The sequence below is a fragment of the Euprymna scolopes genome, chromosome 27 (genome assembly GCF_053919585.1).
Source record: "Euprymna scolopes isolate OS-2025 chromosome 27, ASM5391958v1, whole genome shotgun sequence".
Classification (NCBI taxonomy): Eukaryota; Metazoa; Mollusca; class Cephalopoda; order Sepiida; family Sepiolidae; genus Euprymna; species Euprymna scolopes.
This window is the reverse complement of record NC_136508.1, coordinates 79,008,694-79,031,134: the sequence shown is the minus strand read 5'-3', so window position 1 is coordinate 79,031,134 and position 22,441 is coordinate 79,008,694. Positions and strand designations below refer to the sequence as shown.

The 22,441-nt window shown below is 33.8% G+C and overlaps 1 protein-coding gene across 2 annotated transcripts in view; it reads left to right on the top strand.

Annotated features, from left to right (window-relative positions):
- Positions 1 to 22,441, top strand: part of LOC145248937 (glycine receptor subunit alpha-2-like) — a 200,986-nt gene that overhangs the window by 73,543 nt on the left and 105,002 nt on the right. Inside the window, exon 1 of one of the 2 annotated variants that reach the window (XM_080110731.1) lies at positions 8,011 to 8,217. The exons of the other annotated variant lie outside the window; for it this stretch is intronic. Coding sequence (XP_079966857.1) covers positions 8,108 to 8,217 — 110 coding nt within the window. The 5' untranslated portion in view covers positions 8,011 to 8,107. Of the gene's footprint in view, positions 1 to 8,010; positions 8,218 to 22,441 lie in introns of those variants that run through there. 2 annotated transcript variants of the gene reach the window in all.

The window sequence follows — 22,441 nt, the reverse complement described above, 5'->3', positions numbered from 1 at the left end:
AACCCGCCGAATGTATGTTAACCTATGTCACGGTAACATATATTGAGCGAGTTTTTAACAGTATTTTATCCGGTTTTTTATTTATAACATCTTTTCCCAAACTTACCGTGTTAAAGAGAGAATCAGACGCTATCTTGAATGTTCCAATACATCGGTAAACACTGTATGGTTTTCGAGCTGAATAAACATGTTTAATTCAATAAAAACACAAAAAATATATCCAGTTTGGTAGAAAAGTAACTTATCTTGCCTTTGATAACATTTATTTGTTATATATTTGTTTTTTGACAACTTTTTCGAATCTATGTGTACAGTAATACAAACCCTGATTGTCTCCTCTTGTAACAGGCGAAACTCTCCTAAAATGAAAAACAATTAATGGTGCTGGGATACAATTATGCAGAAGTGCCCTATTCTGTACTTTGGCTGAACAATTTTCTTATTATTATTATTATTATTATTATTATTATTATTATTATTATACTTTCAAGTTCTCAGCAGTGTTGTGGCACATTATTTTCCAGCTTGTGAATAAAATGCCTAATAAAAATATAGCATTTATCGTCTTCATCCAATTAAGTATTTCAATAATACTTATTGATCACATGTACAATATCCTAACTCTAACCCTAAAACATACTTGATTAGAGATGGAAGTGATTCTATAAAATTATTTCTTTTCGGATACAATCATCATTATATCAATGGCTCATCATTTTTTAAACATTCATTACTTTTTTAAAGACTGAAAAGGATTTTGTCGAAAATATAACACAAGTTGCAATGTTATCATCACCGAATCGTTAATAACATTCACAATCTTTTCTGCAATCCAACCATATTTGGGGAAAATAAACTGCAGTCTATGTCTGACTCGTCCACTAAGTTACGACCATTAATGTCTACCAGTCTTTGTTTATCACCATTCAAGTATATGCTTTTAACGTGTATTGCTATTATAATAAGTTTCTAGTATTTTTATAGAATCACTCCCATTTCTAAAGCAGACCACAGACTGGTTAACTGACCTTTTTTTTTCAGTGTTCACATGTAATATCCTAAAACAAATGGGGTCTCAGTGGGGTTCCCTCCTCCACCACTACCATTGCCACGAAACATTAGAGACGGCAATTATTCTGAAAAATTCCAATATCTTTTTCTTTTTTCATTTTCTTTTTTTAGGTGGGGGTGTATAGTTCCTAGTGTTCATTCGATTATTGGTATCACTGTAGTTTTATTCATATTCTTTATACCATTCAGTGTTCAGGTAAGTTTCATGCACAGCGTAACCTGGATATAAGAGACCCTGATATAAGAAAAACGGATATAAGAGAGATTTTCTCTGGTCTCAAATTAGAGCCTGTGTTAATGTATAGTGTAACCCGGATATAAGAACCCCAGATATAAGGGTGGAAACTCGGATATAAGAGAGTAGTGGTGATCGGAAAAGAAGTTTCTTATATTCGGGTTACGTTGTATTTGTTTAGTTTTTATGCCTCCTTGATCTTTACCCTGTGACTTGCTAAGATGGCCAAGTCTATGATTTGGCAGTTTTTTTCCTTTTCGTTGACTATTATCGTATTTGAGCTGTTTGTTGGGTGCATTTCTATGTTCATATTTCCAAATCCCACAGGATTTTATACTTTTCGTCTTCTGCAGCTATCTCCATTTGTCTGCAAATGTTTTCTTTTTTATGTATTCCTTTTATGCTAGATGGGAATGGGAGGAAGATGGTTTTTTTTTTTACATGGAGGTCACCATTGATCAAGGCCTGGAAGCAACTTGGGGATAAGGATTATTGCGTGTACAGTAATCAATGGGATAATATTGTAGTAATCGTTAGTATTGGAGATTTGATAAAAGGGGGGCGATTCATCAGGAATTTGTTTATGTTAGGCTTGAAGACATCCAAGTTGTAGTCAGGTGGGAAACAGGCAAATGGAAGAGAGTTCCACAGGCATGCACTTCTAAGAAAGAAGCTTTGTTCATGGAATCTCCATTTTGATTTAGGCACAGATAAAGAGTGGGGAAAATTAATGACAGTGGTTTCAGCTAGATGGGTGTTTTTTGCGAATGATTGGCAAGGGGGAACCAGAGATTGGCACTTGCCATGGAAATAACGATAACACAAAGACAGGCTCGCTACGTCTCTTCTGTGGGAGAGAGGTTGCAAGCATCCCCCACAAAGCCACAAAGCCTATTTTGTACTCTGTCAAGGCAGGATAGGCTGTTTTTAGCAGCTCCAGCTCAGATGTGGCAGCAGTACTCCATCCTTGGACGTACTTGGCTTTTATACAGATAGAGAATTGCATCAGTAGTGAGATATCTCCTGGAGCAGAAGAAGGATCCCACCATTTTCCCAGCGACCTGGGCAACAGACTTGATGTACATATTCCATTTCAGATCAGGGATAAAGGTCAGGTCAAACCCAGAAGCTTATCAAAACATGGAGCCTCCCCAAGACGAGAGTCATTCATTTCAATTAATGCCAGATGGAGATCAGAGCGTTGATGATGTAAAGATAGGGGCTTGGTTTTAGATGCATTAAAAGGAACCAGCCACCTCTTCCCCACTGTACCACGCGCTCAAGATTAGAAGAGAGAGAATCAGAGAGAACTTTGTCATTTACAGCCTTTGATGTGTTGCCATAGATGGTTGTGTCATCAGCATAGATGTCAACGAATGATTTAAGTATGTGTTTTGGGAGATCATTGACATAGATCAGGAAGAGAGTTGGGCCCAGGATGGACCCCTGAGGGACTCCAACATTAATACTCTGGGCCTCTGATTTCTGCCCATCAAACACTACTCTTATGAGCCTATCAGAGTGAAATGATTTTATAATTGAGTAAATATTTCCAGTTATACCGTAGATTGAAATCTTATGAAGTAGGCTCTTATGCCATACCTTATCGAAGGCCTTTGATATGTCAAGAGCAATTGCCTTAGAAAGGAACCTTTGTCGAAAGATTCACTAATCCTATGAGATATAACCATTAGCACATCTGCTGTAGATCTAGCAGAACGGAAACCATATTGCATGTTACTAAGAAGGTAATTTCTGTTGAGGTGGTTGACTACTTATCTATTTAATATGGATTCCAGAAGCTTACTCATGACACACAGGAGATTTATTAGTCTGTACTGAGAGGGAGATGACTTATCACCAGAATTCTTAAATACAGGGCATACTGATGAGGTTTTCCAAGGTGTTGGGAAGCACGCCTCCTTAAGGCAACGCTTAAATAGTTTTGTAAGTATGGGGGCAAGTTCTGGTTGAAGCTTTTTCAACACTATAATTGGAAATGCCGTCAGGGCCAGTTGCTTTACTGGAATCAAGGTTCTTGATTAGCTTGGCGACCTCACGCACAGATATATGTCAACCTATGTCATAGTATGTTGTCTGTTATAGGAGGAAATATGGGGAGTTGATGGCCTTCGTCGCATAGGATGGAATTAGCTGCAAAGTTCTTGGCAAATAGTTTGGCCTTGTCTGATGCTGATGAGATGACCTCAGGAAAGAAGGCCGATGCATATGACAGCGTAACGTCACGTCCTAATTAAGTTGTAGGTATAGACAGCTTCCGGTATGTCTACCAATATGTGTTACCGATTGTCCATGTATGTTCTAAAGAAAAAGAACAATTCTCAATTCGGAAAATAATTATTATAATTGCACATTTGGGATAATTTTAATCAAAATATCGTAAGTGAATTCGTGTTTGAACTTTTATTTTTATTGGAGAAAGTCGAATATTTCATTTTATTTATTTATTTATTTATTTTTTTACTGCAAAACAAACAATTTTGAGGTTTGTATTACTGTACACATAGATTCGAAAAAGTTGTCAAAAAACAAATATATAACAAATAAATGTTATCAAAAGCCAGATAAGTTACTTTTCTACCAAACTGGATATATTTTTCGTGTTTTTATTCAATGTAACATGTTTATTCAGCTCGAAAAACATACATTGTTTACCGATGTATTGGAAAATTCAAAATGGCGCCCGACTCTCTCTTCAACACGGTAAGTTCGGGAAAAGGTGTTATAAATAATAAATTAGACAAAATACTATTAAAAAATCACCGAATATATGTCAACCTATGCCATTGTAATATATTGAGCGAGTTTCTAACAGTATTTTGTCTAGCTTTATATTTATAGCACCTTTTCCCAAACTTACCGTGTTAAAGAGAGAGTACGGCGCCATTTTGAATTTTCCAATACATCGGTAAACACAGTATGTTTTTCGAGATGAATAAACATGTTACATTAAATAAAAACACTGAAAACATATCCAGTTAGGTAGAAAAGTAACTTATCTTGCCTTTGATAGCATTTATTTGTTATATATTTGTTTTTTGACATGGGAAGTCGTGAAAGAGTTGACAAACAGATAAAAATCCGATGACACCCCCCCCCAAATATTAATTCTTACCCCCTTAGCAGATGAAAACCGATTAAAAAGTTTTCCATATGCCTGAATACCATATATAATATAATTTCAAGTCCGTGTGTTACATTGTGTGTGTATATATGAATACACGTTGAATAGTGGGGTTTATATTTTATCTGTATATTCATGTACGTGTAAATGCGTGTATGTATATACGTCGTATCACTTAGTTGATCGTCTAGTGTGTATATTTTAACATTCATGCAACAGTTCTAACTGAAAACGATTGATGTGGACTTATCAAAACAGTTGTAGACAACAGTTCTTTTAACAGGTGTAAATAAATACAACACATACCTGGATTATATATGAACATTTATTTTCATGATTCTGGCCAGCATCTTCAGAGATTACGTCGTCACATCTTGACTGCCTGAGAAAACGCCGCTCCCTGCGTCATGGAGAGATCAACTCATCCTTGTGTCGTCCGTTCTCTCTGATGTTCAGCTAACGACTGACTAGAATCTTCCCAAATCTACATATCATCACATGGCTAAGACTCCCAACCGCTGACGTAAAATAAATTTGATTATTTGTTAATCCAAACCAAATATTATGTTTTCTAAAATCACATTCTTTTTGTAGTTGTTTATTATTTCAGCTGTCAATCACTTTTTCGCAATATAATTGTTTATTTTTCGAATCATAATAATCGATCCAGCAGCCTGCCATCGCTTAAATCAATAATAATAATAATTTTTTGACCCTTGGCCCTGCCTGCCACAGTTAACACAGATACTATGCTATGATCACAGCTAAAGGGTCACAACATTACACGTGGATCAAAAATTCACTGAGTATATAGGTTGAGAGTTGTCCTCATACACACATTCTCCCTTTTATAGATATATAGATTTATGTTCTCAAATGTTTAAGATTTTTTAGGTGAGGATCGATAATTTGTATTTGGATTATTCAGACTACTGTTCTCATCTTTTTCGTTATTCTCGCAACACATGAACATGTGGCGTAACAGTAAAGTTGTTATGTTAATAATCGGTTCTCAATGATAGTCTTCTGGAGATTGAAGGTTCAATCCTCATTGCTACCTAAGAATAAAATAAACATCACTTATAAGTTCTACCTGGTCATGGCTGGTAAAACGAGAACGATCTACCCACACTGATTAAATAAAGGATTCCAAAGTTACAACATAAAGATTTCCGAGTTCAACAAGACGTACTTGGAGAAGGTCAAAGGTTACATCAGTTGAAACGTGGTGAGAATGAAATCCAAGATAAGAACAGTAATCCAAATAATCCAAATCCGGTGTTAAGAACAGAATAGCTAACAAAGCACCCCTACCCCATCATCTTCACATGAAAAATAACTTTTGGAATTATCATTTAGAAACTTATTTTCACCATGGGAGGGTGCGAGGTGGTGTTATGTTAACCATTCTGTACATTCATCTATAAATTATTAATATTATTATTATTATTAGTAGTAGTAGTAGTATTCACTAACTAGGAGTTCTCACATACACCATAACCAGCAATCACTCACTGGCAATAACATGTGGTGTCTCCTGGAGTCTGAGTGACAATAAGTCTACCCAAAATTCCAGTGCTCTCCAACTTTTGATAACCAAAGCAGATGACTTCAGATTATCACAACAGCTACTTACCTTTGATTTCTTGTTGACAACGGTCATTGATATGCCCTGGGGCTTAGATACCAAAAGCTTCTCCAAGGTCCCAATGCTCTCTGCACTTTTCCAGTGGATATCTGGTCAGTGTTCTCTCTCCTAGGTCCTTCTGGACCCTTCACAACTCTTTGGTGGTGCACCATCCGATAAAGACGCCATCATTTGGAGTGCGGTAGAGGGCATAGTTAACATTTTGCGGTTTAGGTTTTCTTGGTTCTCTGTGGTTGTATTCTGTTTTCGTTTTATTGCTATTGCAGTATTTAAGCTATTGATTAATGTTTGCAGTTTATGTCGGTTGGTTTCCACATTCCAGAATTTTCCTTAAGATTTCAGCCGTTTTCATTATTGCTATCAGTTGTGTCTTTTCAACCTTTTCACTAATTCCAATTTTTCCTGTTCTTTCTTTTTTCAAAGTGTTTCGAGATCGATCCTAGTGCTCTTATGATTATCAGTGTTATCTTGACTCTCTTCATCATTATTATCTTCTATATATTAATACAATAGCGTGTGTGTTATTTTCTGTGTCACGCTTACATCCGGGTCGTTTAATTGTTATATACTTCCATTTCTTGTAATAAATAATTTTACCAAGAATTCTTCATAAGTTTTGGTTTCGATTATAACTAATGGCACTTAAGTCATTTAATTTTTTTTACAAATAATTTTACTAAGAATTTTTCATAATTTTGGTTTCGTTTTCAATTATAGCTGATGGCGCTCCAATAATCTATTTTTTTTTAAATAATTTTTTCAAGAATTTTTCATAAGTTTTAGTTTTGGTTTCGATTATAGCTGAAGGAACTATTCATAAGTTTGGGAATCGGTTTCGATTTAAGCTGATGAACCCAAGTCATATAGATATAATTTTTATTTTTGAAATCGCAACTTTATTATATATAAAAATCGATAGAATATTAACTCTATAATAATATATATGAAATCTGCGAGAATTAAAATATCATATTTAAGTGTATCATACACCCTGGCTACACCGGGCATCCCTGCTAGCTTTGATGAATACTTTTGCAGTTTTAACAAAATAGCTACATTAATATAAGAGCATCTCCATTTACACTGAATATCTACAGAATGCCAACATCAATATATTACATATGAATCAGTACCCTGCGGAATTTTCACAGGGTCTGCTAGCTATTATTATTATTGGCTCACAAGGAGCTTTCACACAGGTCTTCAGAGATCTTTCCCTGAAAACAGCCTATGGTGTTCCCTGGAAGCTGAGTGACAACAAGTCTCCCCAGGTTTCCAGTACTCTCCACCTCTTTTGATAACATTTGCAAATAAATTTGCATTATCGCAACAGCTGCTTGCCATTGACTTCTTGTTGGCAGCAGCTATTGGTTTTGCTGAGATTCGAGTGGCAGTAAGCCTCCCCAAATTACTATTATTATTATTATTATTATTATTATTATTATTATTATTATTATTATTATTATTCACACTGCTGAGAACTTTGAATAATAATTTATGATTATAATTCCAAGTTCTTAGCAGTGTTGTGGACACGTTCTTCTTCGGCTTGTGAATTAAATACTAAATAAAAAATACAGCATTTATCCTCTTTATCCATTTAAGTAGAACAATAATACTTATTGATCTCATGAAAAAAAAAATCATCTTTCATTTCTACTCAATGACAAGACCAATTGGACGACACGGATGTCCTGTGGCAACTATTAATCTCCTCCTACTCCTCCTCAACAGCACTTTCACTTTTTTTTTATCAAACAATGTCAAAAGCAGCAGCAGGTGCAATCAGTGTCTTTTTTTTTTTCTATCTTTTCTTTTCTTTTTTTTTTAATATTGACAGTCAGACTACATGTGTACTCTAGTCAATTGGTTTGCTCAGACTCTCTCTCTCTCTCTCTCTCTCTCTCTCTCTCTCTCTCTCTCTCTCTCTCTCTCTCTCGTATTTCACTCTTTTTCTACTACTGAAATTTTCGTTGGATATAATCGGCCAATTTGAGAGAGCAAGACCATGGGCTTTTTCCTGAATATTGAGCACCATGTCTTGACCATTCTGCTGAAGGTACTTGTATCCTTACTGCTGCTTAACTGCGTTGGCAAAACGAATGCCCACAATCGAAGGTAAGTGTGTGTGGGGTATCTGTCTTTTTCACAAATTGTAATTGAAACTAGGTTCAGTGCCAGGTGCTTCAGTTCTTAGTGACTCCTTGGAAAAAAACTCCCCATTTTGGTTTGCGAGCACATTTTCATCCTTATTGTTGCCCGTTGGATCCAAATATGCATTTAAAGACCCAATGGGTACTATAAAATCCTAAAGTCAGTATTTAAGTATTGTAATTCCGTCGGGTCTCTAATTTGAAAAAAAAAAAAATGCAATTTTCAATCATCATCATCATCATCGCTTCCACTATCATTGTCAGTTTAACGTTTGTTTTACATATTGTTATGCATTGTATGTCTTCTAGAAATAGACTTACAAACGAATCTATCTCTGACCAAGTCTTTATTTATCCGTCTTTTTTTTTTTTTTTTGTAGTCCATTTTCATCACTTGCTATCATGTTTTCTTTGACCTTCCATTGCAAACTGACCCTGCTATCTCAACTGTTCTGTATCTAACCTCAGCACTGTCATCTCGTCTTCTTTTCTGTTTTACATCTTGGTATGTGTTGGACGACTTTAAGAAAATTATTCTAAGAATAGTTTTAATTAAAAGTTTGTGCCATTAATTCAAAGTTTTCAAAAGAAAAACTTTATAAATAAAAAAAATCATTGATTTTCGTGATAAATTAAAAACAAAAATTACGTTTTTATTTCGCATTATAAGTTTTTGTAGATTTATTTTTATGACATTCTTTTGTTTGTTTTTTTGGTTTATTTGTTTTGATTTTGTTTGTTTTTGTGTTGTTTTTTGGGGGTGGGAGGCGGATAAATTTCTACCTAGTGTCCACCTTCATATTTTCCTTTTAAAAGACTTATATAGTGTTCGGATGTGCTGAAAACGAATATCGCATTTAAATGTTCCGCAAATAAGTAGTTTTCCGAATATTAAGCAATGTTATTTCTTATATTACTGCTGGTGGCCATCTTGGTATGCGCTATATGCGAATAGTTTCTCGGGGTTGAGTTTACATGCAAGAGCACTCGTTCGCGCTTACCAAGATGGACACCAGCAATAATATAAGAAATGATATTGCTTAAAATCCGGAAAAGTACTTATTTGCGGAAATTTAAATGCGATATTCATTTTCAGCATACCCGAAAACCTTTATAAGGTTTTTAAAAGGAAAATGTTAAGGTGGAAACCAGGAAAAAATTTTCCGGTTTTTGTTTTGTTCCTCTATAATAAGTGTATCGTGCGAAAACACTTGAAGAACGCTGGGGATTACAATGACCGAAACGGAAATATGGACAGATTAGGACAACCCACAGAAACAAATTATTATTATTAATTTTTTTTTTTTTTTTTCCTTTTTTTTTTTTTGTCTAAAACTTTATCCAATAAGCAAATATTTACAAAACGAAACTAGCGAAATAGACTATGTGTTGTCTCCTCTGCGTGTCAACTGAACCGGAAGACATATACAGTGTAACCCGGATATGACAGACTTCTTATCTGGTTCCCAAAACTCTTATATCCGTTTTTTATATCCGGGTTACCTTGTACATTAACACAGGCTCTAATTTTGGTCCAGAGAAAATCTCTATTATATTGGTGTTTTTTTTTAATATTAGGGTCTCATATCCGGGTTACACATAATAAAAACGATCCAAAGAATCATCATCACCAACATCATCAGAATCATGTTAATGTCCATTTTATATGCTGACAAATTTTCATATCCAGAAATGAATAGTAAACATTTCGGATATTCGAATATAAAATTTTTAAATACTTAAATGAATTGAAACCTTTGGAAAATTCAAAATACAGAAATAGAATATAACTTTTAGAAAATTCAAATATACACAAGTTTTCAAATGCATAAATGAATAGAAAACTGTGGAAACTTCAGATATACACGGATTTTAAAATACAGAAATGAATAGAAAACTTTTGGGATATTCGAATGCACAAACTTTTAAATACAAAAACTGAATAGATAAATTTTGGAAAATTCAAATATATACAAACTTTCAAATACAGAAATTAATAGAATACCGAACTTCCATTACTATCGATTACTATATTGTCCTTTTGACTACTCTACACTCTTTAACCCTTATCCTTGAGTAGCCTATCGGCCTTGATAAGTGGTGACGTTTATGTAAAAAAAAAAAAAAAAAATACTATTGGAATACACAATTTTTTAGATGCGAAAATGAATGGAAAACCGGGTTTGTATTACTGTACACAGATTCGAAAAAGTTGTCAAAAAACAAATATATAACAAATAAATGTTATCAAAGGCAAGATAAGTTACTTTTCTACCTAACTGGATATGTTTTCAGTGTTTTTATTTAATGTAACATGTTTATTCAGCTCGAAAAACATACTGTGTTTACCGATGTATTGGAAAATTCAAAATGGCGCCCGACTCTCTCTTTAACACGGTAAGTTTGGGAAAAGGTGCTATAAATATAAAACTAGACAAAATACTGTTAGAAACTCGCTGAATATATGTTACCGTGACATAGGTTGACATATATTCGGTGGTTTTTTAATGGTATTTTGTCTAGTTTATTATTTATAACACCTTTTCCAGAATTTACCGTGTTAAAGAAAGAGTCGGGCGCCATTTTGAATTTTCCAATACATCGGTAAACAATGTATGTTTTTCGAGCTGAATAAACATGTTACATTGAATAAAAACACGAAAATATATCCAGTTTGGTAGGAACGTAACTTATCTTGCTTTTGATAACATTTATTTGTTATATATTTGTTTTTTGACAACTTTTTCGAATCTATGTGTACAGTAATACAAACCCGGAAAACCTTTGGAATATTCGAATACACAATTTTCATATGCAGAGATAAATAAAAACTTTAAATGTTTGAATAGAAACTTTTTTCGAAAATTCAAATATACTCAAATTACCAAATGCAAATATTAATAGCAAAAAATTCAAAACATGGAAATGAAAAGGAAGTCTTTGGAATATTCGAATACACGAAATTTCAAATACAGAAACGAGGAGAAAAACTTTACAACATTCGAGTACACACATTTTCAGATACGGAAATGAATAGAAACCTGGAAATATTCAATTACAAAAATGAATTGCAAATTTTGGGATATTTGAATGCATAAATTTTCAAATGCGAAAATAGAGAGAACCATTTATGATTATGTTTTGTACCTTGTATGATATAACCGATATCGGCAATCTTTCACAATTTGATTATATTATGCATATATTTGTCGTATAAAATGGAAAGGGAACAAAACAAAAACAAACAAAAAATGGCAGTGTCAAACCGTCCTCTTGTCGAGGCACGAAAGTCTTTTTTTTCCTTTCTTTCCTCAAATTGCAATAAATCTTCATGTATTCGATATTATGTTCCACCGTTTGTTTTCATTCTAAGATGTCCAGCAAAAAATTCAACTCAACCCTCATGTTTTAGAATTCGTCCCTTTTAACAGTTACCAATTGTGTACATATGCAAATTAATGGCATACGTTCACCAATGAGCGACCTACAAAGTTATGCTTGTTTCTTTTCTACAATTTCTGCTGCCATTTTACAGGCTAAGCAAACACGTTTGCAAGAGTGATAATTTCTGTTACATGTTTGCGTTTCTTTAGTAATATCATTCATTAGTTTCTGAATGACATCGGAAGTTCAGTTAGTTTTGGTGTTTCTATGTTTATACAAAGAAACTAAAATGTTAGAAGCTGGTATAGTCGAACCGTCTTCGTATTTTTCAAGTCTACTCGCAACTCGGCGTAGATATTGATTTTGGCGGCTAAACAAATTTCTTTTTAATCCAACTCTGTGACGATTTTATTTCACTTTTTAATTGTTGCTTAGTGATTTCTTGACGTATTTTCGAATTAGATAGACTATTCGGGTTTGTATTACTGTACACATAGATTCGAAAAAGTTGTCAAAAAAACAAATATATAACAAATAAATGTTATCAAAGGCAAGATAAGTTAATTTTCTACCAAACTGGATATAATTTTCGTGTTTTTATTCAATTTAACATGTTTATTCAGCTCGAAAAGCATACAGTGTTTAGCGATGTATTGGAAATTCAAGATTGCGGCCGATTCTCTCTTTAACACGGTAAGTTTGGAAAAAGATGTAATAAATAATAAACTAGACAAAATACTGTTAGAAATTCGCTCAATATATGTTACCTTGACATAACTTGACATATATTCGGTGTTTTTTAATAGTATTTTTTTATCTGTTATTTCTACTAAGGAAAATCCTAATGAAAAAAAAAAAATATTACATAGGAATGACAAATAACAATTTTAAAGAAAGATTTACCGGTCACAAGTGCTCTTTTGAAAATAATGAGTACAAAAATAGAACTTCCTTGTCTAGATATTACAATGAACTAGTAGAGCAAGGTCATTGCCCAATAGTAAATTGGAAAATTTTAAAGAAAGCTAAAACCTGTTCATCTTTAAACTCACCTTGCTACCTATGTCTTTATGCATGCTCGCGTAGGCACACACACATACACACACGCATACACACACGCATATACATAGAAATATATGTAGGAGCATACATATATACATACCCACCTACACACTCACACTCACACATCCACCACTAACATGTCAGGCACATATTGGTTAATTATTTTTATTTATTTATTTTTTTTTATTTTTTTATTTATTTTTTTTTATTTTTTTTTTTATTATTTATTTATTTTTTTTATTTATTTATTTATTTTTTTATTTATTTATTTATTTTTTTTTCCCCCAACCAAAACCCGCATGTATTAATCATTCAGACATAAGTACACGCACACACACACACACACACACACACACACACACGCACACACACACAAGTAAGATGGAGAATAGGTGACCGAATACATGTATGCATATGTGCTTGGATTAGAAAGGAAAGAAAACTTCAACCAATATATATATAAGGTGGGATGTATGAATATGTATGTGTATGTGTGATTGTGGGTGCATGTGTCCATATATATATGGGTGGATGAATGTATACGCATCTGTATGTGTGTGTGTATGTATATACATATGTATGCATATGTATAAGTGGGTAAATGTGTTCGTGTGGATATGGATATACGCGTATGTGTGAGCCCCTGCATATATCTCTCTATGTGTGTGCATGTGTGTGTGTATGTGTATGTGCCTAGATAGCATGTGGATATTTGTGAGTGTGTATGCACATACATGTATGTATGTATATACATATATATATGTGTGTGTTTGTATGTACGTATATGTGTATGTATATGTATCTCCTCCTACCTATTCTCCATCTTACTTGTGTGTGTGTGTGTGTGTGTGTGTGTGTGTGTGTGTGTGTGTGTGTGTGTGTGTGTGTGTGTGTGTGTGTGTGTGTGTGCTTATGTCTGAATGATTAAGCGCATATATACATGCGGGTTTTGGTTGGGGAAAAAATAAATAAATAAAAATAAAAAATAAAATAAAATAAAATAAAAAATAAAAAAATAAAAATAAATAAATAAATAAATGAAAATAATTAACCAATATGTGCCTGACATGTTAGTGGTGGATGTGTGAGTGTGAGTGTGTAGGTGGGTATGTATATATGTATGCTCTTACATATATTTCTATGTATATGCGTGTGTGTATGTGTGTGTGCCTACGTGAGTGTGCATGTGTACATGTACATGTATCTATATGTATGCGTGTGTGATTGTGTGTGAGTGTGTGCTATACATGGGGAAAGAAAGTCCTTAAAAAACCCTAAAAAAACATTAAAAAAAACCATAAAAGCCTTCACCAAATGGACGAAAAGCGCCCTCTTTGAATCTAACTTTGACCAGACACTTTGAACACTTACGATAGGAGACAGAATGTCTGAGACCACACATCACTCTGAAAAACACATTTAGTATCAGCGGAGGTAAAAATAACTTTCCAAACTCCCATTTTAAAGAAAAACTTATTACGAAAACATCTGAAGAGAGCACACCCTAAGCTCGAAACGCGTTATAAAAATATTTTAAAATAAAAATATGATGAAAACCTTTAAAAAAAACACAATTGTTGATGGCTACACTCTTTTAAATATACATTTTTTCTCTCGTTGGAACTACACAACCATCACTTTAAATATATATATATATATATATATATATATATATATATATATATATATATCGCATGGACATGCTAACTATATTATAAATCTGAATCTCTAGTATTTTGTAATTCGTATTATTTGGATTCATATGACTACTGTTCTCATTTTTAATGTGGCGTATTGGTTAGGGTACTTGGAAAAATCAATTGTAAACGTGATATTCTCCTGAAGGTTGAAGATTCAATTCCCAATGTGGGCAACTGAAAAATACAATTGCGAATTACTTAGGATCTCTATCTAGTCATGGCTGACGGAACAAGAGCATGCTGCCCCTATGAAGTAAATAAAGGGTTATATTTGAAATTCTGTCCAAATTCCTGTACTTGACAGAAACATATTCAAGTTTGACAAGATACACCTGAAGTAAGGTTGGAGGTTTCATCGATCGAAACGTTGTGAAAATGACGCTCAAGATGAGAGCAGTTGTCTGAAGAATCCAAATAATATGAATAACCAATCCCCATCTTAAAAATTCAGAGACGTAATATTTTGTATATGTAAAATATAAAATGGTAGAATCCTTCTACCGCTCCAGTAGAGATCTTACTCCTGATGCAATTCTCCACCAAGTAAAAGCCAGGTACAGCCAATAATGGAATACTGTTGCCACATCTGGGCAGGATCTGCTAGAAGCAGCTTATCCTACCTTGACAGAGTTCAAAATAGACTTCGTTGTTTAGTAGGGGAATGCCATTTTCTATTCCCTGCAACCTCTTTCCCACAGAAGAGACGTTGCGAGCCTATTTCTGCTTTATCGTTATTTTCATGGCAAGTGCTCGTCTGAGCTTCAATCTATGGCCCCCCCTCGTCAAACTTTCACAAAAAAACACTCGTCTAGCCAAAACAACTATCAATAATTTCCCAAACTCTTTATCTGTGCCTAAATCTAAACGTAGATTCCATGAACAAAGCTTCTTTCTTAGAACTTCACGCCTGTGGAATTGTCTTCCGTTTTCCTGTTTTCCAGCTGACTACAATTTAATTGTCTTCAAGTCCAACGTAAACAAGTTCTTGATGAATTTATTATAATTATAAAATTTCCACTACTTATGTATACCCATTAACCCTTATCCTCGAGTGGCCTCTGGGCCTTGATAAGTGGTGTAAAAAAAAAAAAAAATAAAGGTCTTAATGTCACTTTCATTACAATAAAAGACACAACATTTTTTGTACTTTATTTTATTCACACCAAACAAGACATATTGCCACTTGAACATAAAGGCCTATAATCTGGGATCAAATATACAGGGACACTTTGTAATGAGTTGAGCAGTGAGATGTCTGTTCGCATTACATTTAGACGTCTGCTTTTTAGTACAGTCTGAAAGGCAAGAAGGGAATTCCAAAGTTTAACAGTTTATGGGGAAAAAAACTATTAGAGTAAAATACTTTCCGGCATCTACAGTGAAGGGGAAGGGTTGGCTGTTTATTTGTTAGTCAGTGGTACTTACGTTGAGGGTACAAGTGCTACGAGTTGGCCAGAGCAAATCCCATTAAAGTACTTGTAAAAAAGGCAAAGGGATGCAACATTGCAGCGATGGGACAAAGATTAAAGATTCTTTGACAGCACGGGATCTATTAGATTGGAGACTCTTTTTGGGATCTTGACCAGAGGGAAAGACTAATGATAAATGCATCAGTCCAGATGTGCCGACAATACTCGATGTTTGGGCGAATTGTGGCTTTGTAGGTTAAAGTTAACAGCTAAAATGAATTTCTAGTTCTATCTCAATTCTAGATTAATTTCATCATTTCTGTCCTGGACTTATCCATAATAATATCTTCGCATTCTCCTAGAATTAATCATTAGCCATCTCTATGAAATTGTATATCTTTTTTTTATTAATAGTAATGATAATTTATTCATTTATGTAAAATCCTAATTATGCGCTGTCATGAATACCCACGGCGACATCGAAGGTTTTTTCTCATCCATATTTGCTTTTCTTTTCTGATAATATTGATTTTTTGTGATGGGCAATTGCAATGTGCAATTATTTCCATTTCATCTTCTGATAAATTCGTAGTACAGGTTCAGTGATTCATTCAGGATATTTACTTTTATAGATGAATAAGTATTTCATATGGAATTAAATGAATGGGAATCTTTTTGTGTGTGTTAATATTATGGATTCAATATTGATCATACTGATATTGTTTGAGCTCTTTCATGATATTGAATCACTTTCTCTAACACGTAAAATGTAAATGTATAAATCTATTTATCTTCACACGAGTTATCTATACTATTGTATATAAAGAACTTTGTCTGTGTGTGCGTTCGTTCCCTATGCACTCAAAAATGGCTGCATCGATTTTTATGTAATTTCACATGAAGGTACTTTATGTGCCTGGCAGTGTTCTTAGATAGATTTTGTATCGGAATGTCTTTCATAAATATCTATAATCGATAATCGAAATAATCTGATAAAAGAAGGTAAACACCTTACACAGACTAACATCACTAGTACATTTAAGAAGTTTTATTACCACACAATCCAAAAGGGCCGACATATAAAACCGATAGTAGATTCTTTGATATGATAGAGGTATGTTCGGAATGAATGTTTCTATTTAAAACACAAATGAACCATGATACTTGACTTTTTGATTTTAAACGTAAATTCAAGCCCTTATAACCTCAGAACCAATAATGTATAAAGGCGTATAAAATATGACAATGGTGCGTTCGAAATGAATGTTTATGTTTAGAGCACAATTGAACCATGATACTTGACTTTTGTATTTTAAACTTTAATTTAAGCCATTATATATAAAAAGTAAGTTTATAAAATCAACAGTAGGTTCTCTACAGTGCAATATAAACTACAATGCATTGTGAACTAAGTCACTGTGAGAGGCATGTGAAGCTTCCTCCCGATGCACTGAGATGGATCAACTAGAGCAGGAAATCATTCAATTTTAACTGAAAAATGGACGATTTCACCTATTTCGATGGCAATAAAAATATGGGAGTGTAAAACCTTCGTTGATCATCATTCAATCCCGGACAACGTCGGATCACCCTGCTAGTCTATTATATAAAAGACAGTTGTCTGTTTTTATTTTATTTTACCTCAATTGTAGTTCTCGAAAATCAAAAGGCCCCTTACTGGGGCTAACACTTGATCTTTATATGAGATGCATAGATATCTGAATGTTTCATTACAGTAGTCTTTTGTCTATTAAACGTTGAGTTAGTAAAGAAGTTAGTAATATTAATCTTCCTCTCACTTACTAATCAGTTTACTACGTTATAGTATACCTCTCGTGAAACATTCGTTGATGTTCACCATTCAATCCCGGGTAACGCCGGGTCTCCCTGCTAGTTTGGAGCTGTTTGTAAAGCTGTATGTTGTTCTTTCCACTTATGTATACGTTTCTGTCACATCGATTTGGCTTTTACGTTTTCTTTTCTTTTGAATCGCATGTTGATTAAAGCAAAAATATAATTAAAGCATGACAAACCAGTAAACGTCATACATTTTGGTCACTTTCAAAACTGATTATTTCTGATCCTGTTATACTAGCTGACCCGTGTCCCAGCTTTGCTCGGAAAAATAGATTAACTCAAGAAATCCTATGCACAACTGTAACGACACTTGTCTGCTTAGTTTCATTTTACTTTCGTCAAAGTTCTGAAAAAATCAAGGGACCCTTTATTGGGGCTAACACTTGTTCTTTATATGAGACTAGCGGAGCTACCTGGCGTTGGCAGGTTGTGGAGCGATGATGTAGTAAGAAACCCCGTGGGGGGAGGAATCAAAAAACAGTAGGCAGCCTTGGTGGAGAGAGGTGTTTAAAAAAAGTGGTAGTAGGCAGACTCAAACCCATAACGCGAAGGAGGAAAAGAAGGTGAACAAAAAGCCTAATGCCTTATCTGATGCATCCATCACGAAACTGGAAGTCGTGAGCGTTCGAATTAAAGGTAGTCAATCGAAAGGAGACAATGACCTGCGAAAATGTCAATGAAAAATGTGACCCATCCTTGTAAAGTTGAAGGTAAAGGAATTAATGTTTTTCGGCCAATTTTTCGATATTTGTCATCCGAGATATCGAGCTTTAAAATTATACTGCTTTTGTCATGGTCCAACACGTCTGTCAAATATTTCTGCGAGACAAGCAAACACACACACACACACACATATTTTTCTTTTATTTTATAAATGCATAGATATCAGGATATTCCATTACAGTTGAGTTAATAAAGAAGTTTGTAATATTAATTTTTCTCTCACTTACTGACCAGTTAACTACCTTATAGTATATCTTTCTTTTCATCTCTTGGTCTTACTGGATTCCAGGACAAGAATTTATCTAGTCTGGTGGAGTATCCAGCCTGGTATTGTTACTATAGGTAATATCACTTAGAGAAGGTACACTAATCCTAGTATAATCCAGTGTAGGGTAGTCATATTGGGGGGGGGTATTAGGGCTGCGCATACTATGTTATATTTAATATTTAGTCAGGGTTTACTTGTAGGGAAAAGTATCCTTATGCCAGGTTGGCCAGACACACCCCTGTACAGAGAGCATTTAGACACTCAAGTACAGTGTCTATTAGGCGTTCAGGTTTTCTTCTGTGTGTGTATATGTGTTTGCATGTCTAGTTAAAAATTAAAAACTACAAAACAAATATCCACAAAGTTAGTATAGTCTTGATCAGCATTGCCCTGGATGAATAATATCTAAAACCCCTCTCCCATCGCCACAATGTTGCATCGTTGTGCTTGTTTTACAAGTACTTTAATGAAATGTGCATAGACAAACTTGTAGCATTTGTGTCCTTTAACGAAAATACCCCCGATTAACCCGACAAGCATAAAGATCCCATACCTTTATTGTAGAGGTCGCTTTTACACTAACAGTTTTTCTCCTCGAACAGCTAGATTTTAGAATTCCTGTTTCCAGCTTCCCTTTCTGTACTAACATGCAGAAATTTAAATGTAATGCAAACAGACATCTTGTTGCTCAACTCCCTCCTTAGAGTGTCTCTGGAGGCATGGCTCCTAATCTCAGTAACCCTTTACGTATCAGAAGCAATGAACCTTGTTTGAGGTGAATAAGAATAAATAAATAAATAAATAAATAATCGTCCTTGGGGAGGCTTATTGCTACTCATATTCCAGTAAAGATCAATGGCCACTGCCAACGAGAAATCAATGGCAAGCAGCTATTGCGATAATGCAAATTTATTTGCAAATGGTATAGAAAGAGGTGGAGAGTACTGGAAAATCTGGGGAGACTTGTTGTCACTCAGCTTCCAGGGAACACCACCGGCTGTATTCAATGAGATCTTTGATAACCTGTGTGAAAGCTCTTTGTGAGCCCATAATAATTGATACAGGTATTATTTAATAGAAAGAAAATGAGCTGAATAGGGACAGAAAGACATAGAAAATGATGATGATGAATGGAGCTCTTCATCCAAAGAGTAATGTCAGGTTATACGTAGGTACGTGCAAAATGAATAGCTGATGGTCAAAATGTTTATACATTTTGACCCCTCCCTTTACTTAAAAATTCACAAAAAATCAAGAAATTAACCAATTTTAATGAAATTTTCAGTATTTATCAAATAATAATCACGGAATATAATCGACCCATTAATTTTATTTGAATTTCTGTGAAAATGTATTATTTTGTTTAAACAAAAAACACCTTTACTAAAGTCATAATTTGCAGTAGTAAAAAAAATGAATGAATTTATCGTAAATTGTAACAATAAAAAAAGAAAAATTAATTTTTACAGGAACATTACGAAAAAAGCCTCTAAAGTCCGTATTAATGAATTCGATATAACTCGAAGTAAAATTAATTTCTTAAACTACCAATACTATCATTGAATTACGAATTGTTTATTTAATATTTTAATGCAAAAAAATGACAATTGCAAAACATATTTCAGCTTTTTTTTTTTAGATTACATGTTTTGCGTAATTTTTATATATAAGATTCTAATATTTTCCATTGCTTGAATGAACATGTAACTCTCAGCATAACATAATTTTTATATATAAGATTCTAATATTTTCCATTGCTTGAATGAACATGTAACTCTCAGCATAACATAATTTTTATATAATCTTGAAAAAAAAATTTTTTTTTAATTTAAAAGCAAGACCACAGAAAAATAATTAAAGAAATAGTAAAAATTATACAAACAGTCATGATAGGAATGTACGGATGCACGGCTGGGAAAAAATAAGAAAGCCTACTTGACATCATTTTCAGACAGCCTTTTGACATTCTGACATTTTGGGCTTCCATAGAACGTATTCTTAGATGCCTTCATTTTGTTTTGTTTGAGCGAAGCAAGAATCTTTAGCATTTGGGGGCTAACTAAGCTAATTTTTTGTACAAACAAGGAGTTGTTTTTTTTTTTAATTCAATATCTTGGGAATTTACTAATTATCTTTAAAATAGACCCAGAAAACTAATATTTATCTTTCAAAGGATTTTTACAATGAATTTATTTAATTTCAAAATTTAGCTGAATTTGTCAGCTTCTGAATGTCGCCATGAAAATATTTTTCATGATAACTTTTTTTTTCACGTGCACAAATGTTTCTTTTCCATTTAGAAATATATTATAATATTCGGGCATTAATCTTTCAAATACAATAAAAAGTAGTCAGAAACCTACAAAAATAAATTATGATAAACTAGCTTTTAAAACTATGTCCCCCTATATTTGTTCCGTCATTAATGCTCGTATGTGAAAATAAAAGAGAGAGGACGATAACTAATAGGTGTAGAACGACGCATAAAAGAAGAAGGAAATAGTCTGTCAAAATTTGAAAAATTGTGTGTGTGTGTGTGTGAGAGAGAGAGAGAGAGAGAGAGAGAGAGAGAGAGAGAGAGAGAGTTCCTGATGAACTCGAAAACAGCTGGGTAGATTTTTATGAAATTTCACATGAAGGTACTTTATGCGCCTGGCAGTGTTCTTAGATAAGTTTTGTGTTGGAATGTCTTCGATGAATATCTATAATTGATAATAAAAATAATCTGATGAAAGAAGGAACAGGCGATTTTGACCAAAGTTTACACTTTACACAACCTAAAATCGCAAGTGCACTTAAAAAGTTCTATTACCACACAAGCTGAAATGTCCGACATATAAAATTAACAGTAGATTCTTTGATATGACAGGGGCACGTTCGAAATGAATGTTTATATTTAAAGCACAATTGAACCATGATACCTGAATTTTCATTTTGAACTTAAATTCAAGCCATTATCACAGTACAAGTAGTTAGACCAGGTATATAAAATCAACAGTAAGTTCTTTGATATGACACGGGTACATTCGAAATGTATATTTATGTTTAGAGCACAATTGAACCATGATACTTGAATTTTGCATTTTCAACTTTAATTCAAGCCATTATATATAAAAATGATTTTATAAAATCAACAGTATGTTCTCTACAGTGGACTGTAGCCTACAATGTATTTTGGACTAAGTCACTGCATAGAGGCGTGTGAAGCTTCTTCCCAATACATAGCAATGGGTCCCCAACTAGAGCAAGCAATCAATCGATTTGATTGAAAAATGGACGATTTCACCAATTTCGATGGCAATAAAAATATGGGAGTGTAAAACATTCGCTGATCCTCATTCATTCCCGGGCAACGTCGGATCACCCTGCTAGTCTATTATATAAAAGACAGTTGTCTGTTTTTATTTCATTTTACCTCAATTGTAGTTCTCGAAAATCAAAAGGCCCCTTACTGGGGCTAACACTTGATCTTTATATGAGATGCATAGATATCTGAATGTTTCATTACAGTAGCCTTTTGTCTATTAAACGTTGAGTTAGTAAAGAAGTTAGTAATATTAATCTTCCTCTCACTTACTAATCAGTTTACTACACTATAGTATACCTCTCGTGAAACATTCATTGATGTTCACCATTCAATCCCGGGTAACGCCGGGTCTCCCTGCTAGTTTGGAGCGGTTTGTAAAGCTGTATGTTGTTCTTGCCACTTATGTATACGTTTCTGTCACATCGATTTGACCTTTAGATTTTCTTTTCTTTTGAACCGGGTGTTTATATTCGCATGTT